Source organism: Podarcis filfolensis (genome assembly GCF_964270895.1).
Source record: "Podarcis filfolensis genome assembly, chromosome: 16".
Classification (NCBI taxonomy): Eukaryota; Metazoa; Chordata; class Lepidosauria; order Squamata; family Lacertidae; genus Podarcis; species Podarcis filfolensis.
In genome coordinates, this window is record NC_139620.1 from 34470288 (window position 1) to 34483165 (window position 12878).

At 45.2% G+C, this 12878-nt stretch overlaps 1 protein-coding gene across 2 annotated transcripts in view; it reads right to left on the bottom strand.

Moving 5' to 3' along the window:
* The window catches only part of ADGRD1 (adhesion G protein-coupled receptor D1), a 284026-nt gene that overhangs the window by 250100 nt on the left and 21048 nt on the right, over positions 1-12878 (bottom strand). Inside the window, exons 4-7 of one of the 2 annotated variants that reach the window (XM_083589948.1) lie at positions 11006-11101; positions 9160-9282; positions 3184-3360; positions 1841-2095 (exon numbers count right to left, since the gene is read on the bottom strand). In XM_083589948.1, the coding sequence (XP_083446074.1) occupies positions 1841-2095; positions 3184-3360; positions 9160-9282; positions 11006-11101 (651 nt within the window). The remainder of the gene's footprint in view (positions 1-1840; positions 2096-3183; positions 3361-9159; positions 9283-11005; positions 11102-12878) is intronic. The other variant, XM_083589949.1, reaches the window with a different exon arrangement.

Below are 12878 nucleotides of genomic sequence, written 5' to 3' on the forward strand. Positions count from 1 at the left end.
CCCCTCCCCACGTTCTTTATTTCTGAACAACACACTGTGTAAAGTACAACAGTGGGTGAAGCTGGGGTGTGGGATTCAAAGGAGTGGGGATTGTGAGAGGAGAAAACGGGGGGGGGAGGAAGAATAAAAGGATTGAGTGGTATTTGAGGGAATTATGTAAGCAATGATACACGTAGGTAATCCAGTTCTGTTTGTTGAATCGACTAGTAAATCTGTAAATACCTGTAAATACCTGCGCAGGCAAACCAACTGTTCTAGGAAGTGTTTTATTGGCACAGTCTTTTAAACATAATCTCCTAAGGGGTGGGGACATAACTCAGAACCACAGTGCATGCTTTGCATGCAGATGGTCCCAGGTTCAATACCTGACGACATCTCCATTTAAAAGCAGCCTGCGGCAGATAATGGGGATGAACTTCTTTCCTGAGACACCCTGGAGAGACGCTGCCAGTTAGGGTAGACAATACGGGGCTGGATGGATAAATACCCTGACCCAGTGGCAGCTGGTGCCCACTGGGGCTGGTGGGATGGAATGCAGGAAGCCCAAACAGCAAGAGGAGCCAGAGCCAATGACAGGCAGAGTCAACAAGTCCAAATGTTGCCCCCCCCTCCTCCTCCCTAAGCAAGCAATCCTGAAGCTAAGCAGGAGGAAACTGACAAGCAGTTCCGCCTCTGGGGACCAGTTGCGTACCTTCCAACACAATGCAGCAGCCTAGGTCTGGAACACCACCTTCTGGGTCTGCACTCCCATGTGAGTCAAGCGCCCCACACCAGATCGTGGCTCCAAAATAAGGTTTTTTCTGGGCACAGCACCCTGAAACCTGTGTTTTTGGGGCGCTGTGCCCAAAATTGCACAAGATTGTGGCAGCCATTTTGGACACTGTCCACTCACAGGGGGAAAAACAGGGTGATCCGTTTTTTCCAGGACAGTTGACAAGTATGTCAGTTGTAAGCATGCAGACAGGCAGGTGTGGGTTAGCTGAGAGAGTGGAGTTGATGGGAAAGTTCCTTTTGTTGTTGTTTAGTTGTTTAGTCGTGTTCGACTCTTCGTGACCCCATGGACCAGAGCACGCCAGGCACTTCTGTCTTCCACTGTCTCCCGCAGTTTGGTCAGACTCATGTTTGTAGCTTCGAGAACACTGTCCAACCATCTCGTCCTCTGTCGTCCCCTTCTCCTTGTGCCCTCAATCTTTCCCAACATCAGGGTCTTTTCCAGGGAGTCTTCTCTTCTCATGAGGTGGCCAAAATATTGGAGCCTCAGCTTCACGATCTGTCCTTCCAGTGAGCAGAAAGTTCCTTGTCCACTCTAATGAACCAGCCTCCACTGGCCTGACCTGATGTGTGTTATCAGTCTCATGAATAAAAATCATTAAAAGGCCATGTACAGTAACTACTGTATGATCAATACGGATGCCTTCTCTTTTCCACTTTGGAAGTGGCAATCACCTCTTCTCAATCTTAAAGTCTGGTGCTTTATCAGCAACGAAATGATCTGTGGCAGCCCACCCCAACTTGGTGCCTTCCAGAAATCATTGTATTATGACTTCCATCATCCCTGACCATCAATCATGCTGGCTGAACTGGTTGGTTTGATTGATATCTGGTGGGAGTTTGAGTCCAAAATTTCCGGAGGGTACAATGCTGTGGATGGCTGATTTGCATTCAACATGCACTTATTATCATTTTGCAACATGCAACATTCTCACTTTGTCTAGAGTTTGCAAAGCCCTAGTTAATGGGGAAGGGACGTCCCCTGCAAGGTCATAGAGAACATTGGTACATCTCTTCTGGATTGCATGCAATCTTTTCTAGGAGGAAAAAACGCACCATTTCCACTTACCTACAGCAGCAGTAAAATACTGCTCAATCTCATTGGCCGTGAGCACTCTTTCCCATATGATAAATTCATCAAAAGCCCCATTGACGTAACGCTTAGCCTGGTCACCCTCTGACCCTGTCAACATGTTTGAATTAGAGTCATCGTAGCTGTAGAAAGGTGTCCCCTTTGGATCAGTGGTATTTAAGGTTCCATTGACGTAGACTTTCAAGCCATCTTCAGATTTCCAGGTAAATAGAACATGAGTCCATTGGGGACCTGAATGAAAAGCACAGAAAGCTAGAGCAGACACTATGACTCTATAAACCCATTTAAGAACACAAGAAGAGCCTTGTTGGGTCAGCCCAAAATCCCTACAGCACTGGTATTCTGAGTTATGGCACTGGTATTCTGAGACATGTAGATATCTGGTCTTCAGGATAGTAGATTGCCCTCATGACTAGTAGCCATTGATAGCCTTACCCTGCATGAATGGGACTACTCAAATTCATTTTCCTCTACTCAAATAGATTCCCTCTCATTGTTAGGTTTCTATCTGCTGGATCTTCAGACTCTATAATGCTATTGTGTAGGTTGGGAGAGGATGGGCTTCTGCACATTGAAACTGCTATGCATGTAATGGGGGGAGGGGAATACATTTTCTCAATATAGCACTGTGTTTGTCTATCCCCACCCCCTTTAAACCCATCCAAACTAGAGGCTATCACAAAAGGTATCAATGAGTAATTAAATGATGCAATTCATTATGTGAAGAAGCAGTCTATTTTGCCTTTCCTAGATCTATTGCCAATCTAATTCACCAGGAGGAATTAATGGACTTATATTAGTCAATTCCAATGGGTCTGCTCTGAGTCAAACTAACATTGGATGCAACCCTAAGTTTCTAGCCTGTGTGACATTGCCTGGTGAATTCTCAGAAGCTGAGTAAGATTTCTAGTGCTCAGGAGGGTGGGGTTTCAGTACTCTACATCATGAATAGTGGAACCAGAATTGTGCAGATGAGCACAACTATTCAACTTTGCATCCTTTATGCAATTCTAGCAGGATACAGAACCCAGCTTTTCTCAATGCATAATTCTGGCAAACTTAAGCGCAGACATCCCCAATAATAGTTGCATAAAGGAAGGGTGAAGTTCAAGAGATGTAGCTTTTTTTCCATCACAATGCAATGGGGAGGAAAGGATCTATACTTTCAATACTCTCTTCCCTGCTAGGCAGTTGTCAAAGGCAGAAGAGTTCACCTTTTAAGACCCTTTGAATGTGACCTTTTTATGTAAAAATACATTTGCTATGGTTCATCACTAAATTTCAATGAATCCATACAGACCTGAAAAATCCAAATTTACCTGGCGGAATGAAATCGGCTTCCCACTTCTTTGAAATCTGATGGTTAAAGAGCTCTATAGACCCTTTGCTTTCACTGAAGTAGACTTTAAATCCACTGGAAAGTACCTGATCCCCATATGCAGGAGGGGGCTTAGTCTGCTGCTCCTGAGTCTTCCAGAAAAAAGAGAAGGTTACACCTAAAGAATGGCAAAAAGAACATGAATTGTCTGTGAGAAGATAGACGTGGAACTGAAGTTCATCAGAACAGAGGTGGGTGCAGCCCAGCTTGAGCAGGGCACACCTCAGTTGTGCTTCCACTTTGGCTAATCTACTTTATTTACATATAAACACACACGGAGCACTGCAATGCGGCTCCCTCTCTCTCTAGCATCAGACAGCAGAGAGATAAATAACAAAGGACAATAGTCCCACTTCACCGAACACAGTATCACAGACATCCTGTCTCCGTCACTTCCCACTCTGTGGAGTCAAAACACATACCGTCGTGAGATAGACAAAAATCCCATGACTGCAATCATGGAGCAGGAATTCTAACATCTACTGCAACTAGGTTGCTCCTCCCTCATCCTGCAATCCTGCCTAATTACCTCCTCCTGTCTCTCCACACTCTCCCCCTCTGTCAGCAATGGGATGCAGCTGACATTGGGTAAAGTGAGGCAGCCACCGCAGACAGCAGGTGCTGGAGAGGGAGGGGCAGAGAGCAGTTTCGGTTTCTCCCAGTTTCTCATTTTTCCAATCTTAAATTCAGATTTTCACATTTCCAAACCAGTTTGCAATAATAATAATAATAATAAGGTCCTCATGAAAATGAGCCCCAGTCAGCACGGCCAGAGGTCAGGGATGATGGGAAATGACTGGCAGAATCCGAGACCTGGGAGAAGAGTTGGTGGAAGAAGACTGGAAGAAATTTAAAGACTATCTTCAGAAATACTGTAAAATTAATGAATGTTAAAATGATGTTGGATTGAAAATAAGTGGCATTAGGAACAAAGTTAATAAGAATATGAAAAAATGAATTGATAATGGATGAAAATATAGAGTTATAATATGTTAAGATAATATGTTAAGAGATAATATGTTAAGAGTTAAGATAAACGAAAGAGGGTAAGGATTTGCTGATTTGATTATTTAAATGGGAATACAAAAAGGGGAGGTGTGAGGAGGCCAAGGAAATAAGCTAATGAGTTCAAAGTTACAAAAAACGGATTTGTTTTTAATTCTATTTTAGTTATTTGTCTTTTGTATTTTGTATTTTTATTTCTCTTTTTTCTTTTTCATGTATTTTTCTATGTTCTCTTTTTTGTATCTTTTTCTTTTTATATGACCTTTTTTCATTTTGTAAACTTACGTTTTTGTAAAACTTCAATAAATATCTTTTAAAAAAACAGAGGTCAGGGATGATAAGATCTATAGCCCATTGGCATTTGGGATACACTACATTGATTGGATCAAGATGAGTTCTGGGGTCATCATCAATTTATTAATCACCTTATATAGAATGGTCTCAGGGCAATGTATCATTTTGAAAAGCAACAAATAAATAAATAAAGCACGTGCAGAACAGCAGATACATTTAAAACTAAACTAGAAAGAACGAAACATAGATACTCATGGCAAAGGCCCACTCAAAGCTGGGGAAGCTTCTCAGAACACAAATGCCATCATTTGTTTCCAGAAAGAGTGAATAATGGACAAAGACTCTATTCCACAGAAATGTATAACTGTAAGGGGACCATAAGGTTAATCTAGTCCAACCCCTTGCAATGCAGGAATCTTTTGCCCAACGTGGGGCTCAAACCCACAACCCTGAAATTAAGGGTCTCAGGCTTTACCAACTGAGCTAGGGACAGCCATGTTAAAAGCCCTGCTCTGAGTTGCTGTGGCTTCTGCGCTCTTTGGAACTTGCAGGAGAAACTTTGCCACAGACCACAGCAATCTACTGGGTGCATGAGGGACAAGACAATCTCTCAAGTGTTGCCTCTGCAACCCTTCCCTGAACCAAGGGGCCAGGGCTGCATCCACCAGGCAAACGCCCGGTCGCTGATATTCCCTGTATTCCGCTTCAGTCCTTTCCGCAAGGGGGAAATGTGTGGCTTTGCTAGCATTGTTGATTATTGTTTTAGGCCTGCTGAGTTTGGTATTTCTGTTGGTGGAGGGAAGCATGGCGTCAGGCTCAGAATGGAAGGTTGCCAAGCTGAGCTACAGTTGTGGTCCTCCCCGTTCTCCAGGAATTTCAGCTCTGAGTCTGACTGACTAAGCTCTCCCTTGTTTACACCCTACATTGATAGGACAACAGTCTGAAGAGTTGAGTTTTGTGAAAACGTCTCTTCCCTTTTGCCAAAGCCATCTAAATGTCAGTCACTGTCAGTGGGAGGAGTGGGGGACAAGCAGGAATGGGTGAATCTGTCCATTTTGTAGGAATTGGTGAATCTGTCAATTTAAATTCTTTCAGTTTCTCATTTCTCCAATGTTTAAATTCATTCGTCTGCATTTCTGCAGCAATTTTCTTTTCTTTTTTAAAATCCTCCTAAAAATTCATCATCATTTTAGTGTTACTTTCTCCTAATAAACACATTTTTGTATGCAGTTTTTATTACTGTACACATTCAATTTCTCCTGATACAATGCATTTTTGTACGTTTTCTCCCACTAATATATTCCTTTTTATGCACACTTCCCCCTAAAATTTCCATTTTTGTAAGCACTGTTTGATTCGAGAACTGCATTGGAAAATTCAGGTAAATGCAATATGCACATTTTGAATAACAACTGTTTGCATACATGTTTCAGAATGCTCAGATTAGCCAGATATGCCTTTAAATGCAAGATGAATAAAATCCCCACCCCCAATCCCTAGAGGAAGGGGAGCTTTTGTGCACCCCAGACAAGGAGTTCACCCTCACACATTGCTAGATTCCTGGAGCATACAAATTGCAGTTGCATTCCACACTGGAATTTAAAAAAGAAAAAGGCTACAGTCCTAAGCATGCTTGATAGCTTGATAGACACCCAAGCATCTTCTTTTAAAATAGACAGAGTTGTTCAGGCTGTGTGCTGCCCACCTGTCTGGAGTTGGCAATAACAAGAAGAGGAGGAGGAAGAGGAAGAGGAAGGGGAAAGGGAAGGGGGAGGGGGAGGGGGAGGGGAGGGGAGGGGAGGGGGAGGGGGAGGGGAAGGGGAAGGAGAAGGAGAAGGAGAAGGAGAAGGAGAAGGAGAAGGAGAAGGAGAAGGAGAACAACAACAAACCACCAACACCAACAACAGCAGCAGCAGCGATTTATTATTTGTCCCCCCACTGACTGGGTTGGCAGCGATGTCAGGCTGCATGATATTCAGGCAAGCCAGCTGTGATGGGTTGCAGCTACCTTAGTTTGATGGTGATGAGCCAGGTGAGGTCACCTGTTCAAATCTGGAGGAGCAGGAGGCATTGAATGGAAGCATGTCAGGAGTAAACAGCATGTGGGATCCTTTAAGGGACATTTGGGGTGTTGTATCAAGACCCCAGTGGGACGCGGGTGGTGCTGTGGGTTAAACCAGAGAGCCTAGGGCTTGCTGATCAGAAGGTCAGTGGTTCAAATCCCCGTGACGGAGTGAGCTTCCGTTGCTCAGTCCCTGCTCCTGCCAACCTAGCAGTTCGAAAGCACGTCAAAATGCAATTAGATACATAGGTACTGCTCCAGCGAGAAGGTAAACGGTGTTTCTGTGTGCTGCTCTGGTTAGCCAGAAGCGGCTTAGTCATGCTGGCCACATGACCCGGAAGCTGTACGCCAGCACCCTCGGCCAATAAAGCGAGATGAGCGCCGCAACCCCAGAGTCGGTCACGACTGGACCTAATGGTCAAGGGTCCTGTAATGGTTTTAGGGGTTGCTTGTGCGTAAGTTACCGCCACTCTAGGCTAGGTTGCCTGGTTAAACCTTTTCTGTCTGGACAGCCATTCACTTCGTGGCTGTTCAGTCGCTAGCAGAATCCGTCAGTGGGCGTTTCTTGAACTTCTTCCAGCAAAGAAGTTCTTTGACGCCAAGTCTACGCCTACTTTCCCTGTGCGGAAGTCTTCTGCGCAGGGTGGGTGTGGGTAGTGGAGGACCCATGCTCTCCCCGCTGGTCTCCGGCGAGCAGTCCTGGAGCCCCCTCGCCAATTCCCCCATCTGCCCCCCTTTATCCCTGGTGTTACGTTGATTTTCTTCCACAGCCGATGAGTTGCCTCTCTCCCTGCCGGGGCCTTCTCCAGCATCGCTTGGGAGCCTTGCCTCCGCCTCTCGCTCCGATGTCAGTTCCCTGACAGGTCCCTTTACCTTTATCAAGACCCCAGCCCAGTTCAGGGTTGCCCTGTTTGCCACAAACATACCAAAGTTGCAGGTATGACTCACAGTTCAGTTGTAGGCTTGAACGTCCTACCACTTCTGAAATGTTCTTCCACCATGGTTTCTCCCTGATATTTATAAGGGTGTGTGAGTTTCCCCATCTCCTTTTTCATACCATTGTTACTCACCACACAATGCAGTGTTTGAATGCCTTAATGATCTTGCTTGTGAGCCCTGGGAAAGCCAGTGATGGCGTGATAAACATTTACCCAGTGCCTTACATTATCCTCGTCATTAGAGAATGAACATTGCAGACCGAGAGGTTTTTATTTCCCAAATGGTGTGCTTGTGTGTGTAGGAGAATATTTCTTATACACACAACAAAACGTGCCGATAACAGCAAACAAATCCCTCTGGCCTGTCGAGATTAGATGAAAAGGCATCATTTCAGGAAAATGGGTTGCACAGGCTGAATCCATTAGTCTGCTGCTGCCTTTGCTCTGGTTGGAACCAACAGCTCTTTGGTTCCTCCCCTTCTGGAACCCTACATGATTGGGGTTCTAGATCATGTGGGAAGCCACTGTGAGTGATGGAGGAGCCCCACATCACCCAGTCACATTCCATGAAATGGTGGGCATCAAGGATGGTGGCACAAGAGGTGGACCTCAGCACTCTCACCCCCCACTTGCATGTGGGGTTTACACGTGAGCAGAACCCATGAACAGGACTTAGGTCATTTCAGAACAACTAGAAGGGACAGTGTGTGTGTGTGTGTGTGTGTGTGTGTGTGTGAGAGAGAGAGAGAGAGAGAGAGAGAGAGAGAGAGAGTGCAAAGCACGCCAACAGAGAGGCTATGACTCCGCCCACTGCCAGCATGCTGCCAACCAATCACTTCCAAGGGAATGTAGTTCTTGGCAGGGAAAAAGGTTGTCTGCCCCTATCATAGCTTAATCCACCTCAAGAGGTTGCTATGAGGTTAAAACAGAGACAAACACCTGTATGCTAGACTCCAGAAGAAATCATGGGACACCAACTGATTCTTTTCTTTCTTTTTTTCTTTAAAGTGTTAACGACATTCTTGAAGCGAATTTTGGGGGGATTGTTCTCCTGGGCTGATTGCTGACCAGAATAAACTTACCATAGATCCTTAGAGAGATTCAAGCCAAATATTGTTCCTAACCAGCAAAACTTATAACTTGAGAGATCTAATGCAGTCCTAAGGGGGTGATGCTCAGCTTGTGATAGCGCTCTGAGATATGAGTCGAGAGAAGGATATTAAAATACAGGGAAGATGTCTCTAAAACACAGTCCTTCAAGACAAGCTCTTTGTGGGATTTGCTTGGGGAATTTCTGGCAGCAGCGATCTTCTTTCTTTCTTTTTTTTTATTTTTAGAAGCCCATGCTTAAATTACAGCAAGAAAACTGCACCAGTAATTCTGATAAATGTATTTGCATTTTCTAGGCAAATAATCTGGATTTTCTTTTTTTTCTTTTTCTTTTTTTAAAATTGAAATGGGAGGTTGCAGAAAATACACATAATTAAACCTCAAAAGAGTTGCTGATGCGTGTTTTCTTTCAGCAGCTTTCTCAGGATCCTACTCCCTTTCTCTGGGAAAAGTGTGATGCAATAAAGGAATATAATGGAGACAATGACGACTGTGGCTTTGTACTAACCTTCAGGTTCACAGAATTCCGGGTTAACAATGCAAGAATTCTGATGGCTTCCAAAAAGGAGGAAGGTCGTTCCTTTAACATCTGGGACGCAGATGCCTTTGTTCACTATCCCTTCTACAATATCTACCAAAGGAGGGAAATTGTTTAAATGATACATTTATTTCTTTTTAATAGCCTTGTCAGTTCAAACAGCCTAGGGATACAACTCAGGCAATTTTAAATAGCTTTCATCCTATTCCTCCTCTCCCCTCAGTCCCATCTCTATGGGGCCTCAGTCCCAATGACCACTGCAATCCATCTCACTCCTTTGCATCCTCCCAATGCTATTCAGACCCTCCCCTGAGTACTCCATACATTGCAGAAGACTTAGTGCACTGCTTTAAATGTATAGTGCACATAGGGGCCTATCACTTTAAACACTCAAGTCATTCCCCAGAGAATCACGGGAAACATAGTTTGTTAAGGGCTCTGAAAGAGACCCTCTGTTCCCCTCCCAGAGTTAAAATAACCAGGGTTCCCTGCAAGGAGCCTCTGGTTATTAAACCACTCTGGGAACTGTAGAACCAGTAAGGGGAATAAGAGGGTCTCCGAACAACTCTCAAAACAAAAGGCAGTTTCCAGGATTCCTTGGAAGGAAGCCATGACTGTTTCAAGTGGTGTGGTACTGTTTTAAAGGCATGGTGCAGATGGGGTCTTAAGAAAGTGGGTAGTCAGTCTCTCACTTTGTTCTGAGATGGTGGAAGCTCCCGTCTCCTGAGTTCTAATAGCAGCCTGCTGGGTGGGGTGGACCTATGGCTCTACCTTCTCCACACCAGGAGCTTACCTAGATGGAAGGGTATTGGTGAAGGAGAGCTCTCCCATTGAGCCAATCCAGTGCTTCTAACCATTGCACTCAGGCACCCCCAAGCTCATTTCTGGGGAACTCACAAGGGATGGCTGTGGGCTCTGCTGTCTCTCAGCTTCTGCCCCCTGCAACTGGCAGAGCCAATAAGGGCCCTTAAACATTACATTGCAATTCATGAGCCATAGCTACGGATCATCTGTAAAGCACAATGTAAAACCATGGCTTGAAGAAGGTTTTAATTTACCATGGTTAAGTGCTACATGTGCACCAAGCTAACCATGGTTAATGCAATTTCCATGTCTCTCTGCTTTCTCTTCTTTTTGAGGTGACAAGTAGATGGTATACAGTAGATCCAAGTTGAGGTATACAGTAGATGGTTTCTGAGGCAGCAGAATGCAGCTTAACAAACCATGGTTTCACAGTATTTTTGATATTGTAACCGAGTTAAGGCCACAACCCTTGGTTAGACCTAATCATCCTCCTGTTTTGTCTCCACTGGACCTACTGGAGTATCATTTACTACAAGCTGAGATATACAGTAGATCAGGCATAGGCAAACTTAGCCCTCCAGAGGTTTTTGGCCTACAACTCCCATGATCCCTAGCTAACAGGACCAGTGGTCAAGACATCTGGAGGGCCGAGTTTCCCTATGCCTGCAGTAGGTGGTTTCTGGGGCAGCAGAATGCAGCTTAGCAAACCATGGTTTCACAGTATTTTTTGATATTGTAACCAGAGTTAAGGTCACAAACCAAAGTTAGACCTAATCATCATCCTGTTTTGTCTCCCCTGGACCTACTGGAGCATCATTTACTGAACCTGCATACCCACAAAGAGACTCCTTTATACTCTGTTTTGAGAGGGAGAATTTCCATTTAAAACCATACAGATTTAAAATAATTTTTAAAGAAAAACGGTGCCTGCTTTAAAACCACGTCTAGCTTACAGCATTATTCAGAATGGCCCGAGAGTGACAAATGCAGAAGAATCATACTGAATCCTCACCTACAGTTGCAGAGAAGTTAGAGTAGGCAGAATCATTGGTATATACAAAAGTAGAATTATGGTAAGGAAGCACAGTGAAGTTGTGGAATCTTAAAGCTGGGTGGAACGACAAAAGACAAAAAAAAGAGAGAAAAGCAACACAATGAATAAATGCAAGATGAATATGAATCAGCCAGTCTGTATCTCTCAATGTGGGGAGTGAACAGTAAAGTAGTGAAAGCTCCTCCCGGGGGATTGTACCCAGACTGAGGACAGCGAGCACATTCAGCAGCAGATGGCTTGGTGGGGCAGAACTGCTTACCAGGAGAGAGAAGGGGAGGTGGCATGGAGGGTGGCATGGTGCTAATGTACTGGCAGACACACAGGATTGGTTCCATTGATGCATTTGCCCTGCACCACCTGCCCTGCTGCCTCGCCCTTTGTGGAGGTAATGCTCCGCTTCGCGAAGGCAAACCTCACACCAGACATGCAACAATATGTCAAGGAGTGTTACGCCTGCTTTCCCTGACCTTCTTGGCTAGAAAACAGGGTTTCCCCCCCTGACCTTTTGTTTTCTCAGGGGACGTGGGTGGCCCTGTGGGTTAAACCACAGAGCCTAGGACTTGCCGATCAGAAGGTCGGCGGTTTGAATCCCCACGACGGGGTGAGCTCCCGTTGCTCGGTCCCTGCTCCTGCCCACCTAGCAGTTCGAAAGCACATCAAAGTGCAAGTAGATAAATAGGTACCACTCCAGTAAACGGTGTTTCTGTGCGCTGCTCTGGTTCGCCAGAAGCAGCTTGGTTAGAAGAAGCTGTCTGCGGACAAACGCTGGCTCCCTCGGCCAATAAAGCAAGATGAGCGCCGCAACCCCAGAGTCGGTCACGACTGGACCTAATGGTCAGGGGTCCCTTTACCTTTTACCTTTGTTTTCTCACAATTTGTTTGTTAGGCATATCGCTTGGCTGGAGCATGACCGGGGACGCAGACGTAATCAAGTATCGGGGAAAACATTTCAGGGAAACACCTGCTGACTCGTGTATTTGCTAATGCTGGAAATGTGCTTAGATGGAAATACGTTAAGTTCAGGGTGGTTTCACTACTGTTTCCAATTGTTGACTTCTGCTAATAAAAGGAGCCTCGGCAGAGCTAGTCGGCAGCTTGCTTGGAGCATGCTTCTGCACAGCTCACCTGCATCTAACCTCCTGTCGTTTCCGTTACACCAACAGCCCTTCCGGTAAGGAATGGCAACTCACATGCCAGGAAGTCAGCTAAGCACTTCCAGCTCAGCCCATCTGCTGCTGAGCACATCCTAATCCACCTAGAGCCCGGGTTTGCCCTACCTAAGACTTTCTTTTTTTCAAGGGGGTGGGGAGAGAGACACAGAACAAGTCTTATGTTTTGTCATAGGGCAGCCTCCCATTAAAGAGAGAGTGCTTGTTTTTTGGAACGGGGTGAGGGGAGGAAATCTGATTAAGAAATGAAAAGGCGTGATGGCCAGTTCCTCACCCACCCACCATATCCTTTTTTTAAAAAGAGACATTGCTTCCACCTCACCCACCTGGCCTCTCCAGGTCTGCCATGCTAAGCTGACTCCCTGGCTCAAAATAGAATTTTCAAAATTATCATCACTCTTATCATGCAAGCTTACCTGGGGCGGGTGTATCTCAGGTCATTTCACACCGTACATTTAAAGTACTCTTATACCACTTTAACAGTCAAAGCTTTCCCCCAAAGAATCCTAGGACCAGTAGTTTGCTAAGGGTGCTGAACTCACAAACCTACCATTCCAACAAGCAGCGTTCTTTCACAGCCTGCACCTGTATTGGAATTCTTTTTAAGATATCATACCACTTGTATATTCATCACCCGGGGCTCCTTTAGGAGGAAGAGCGGG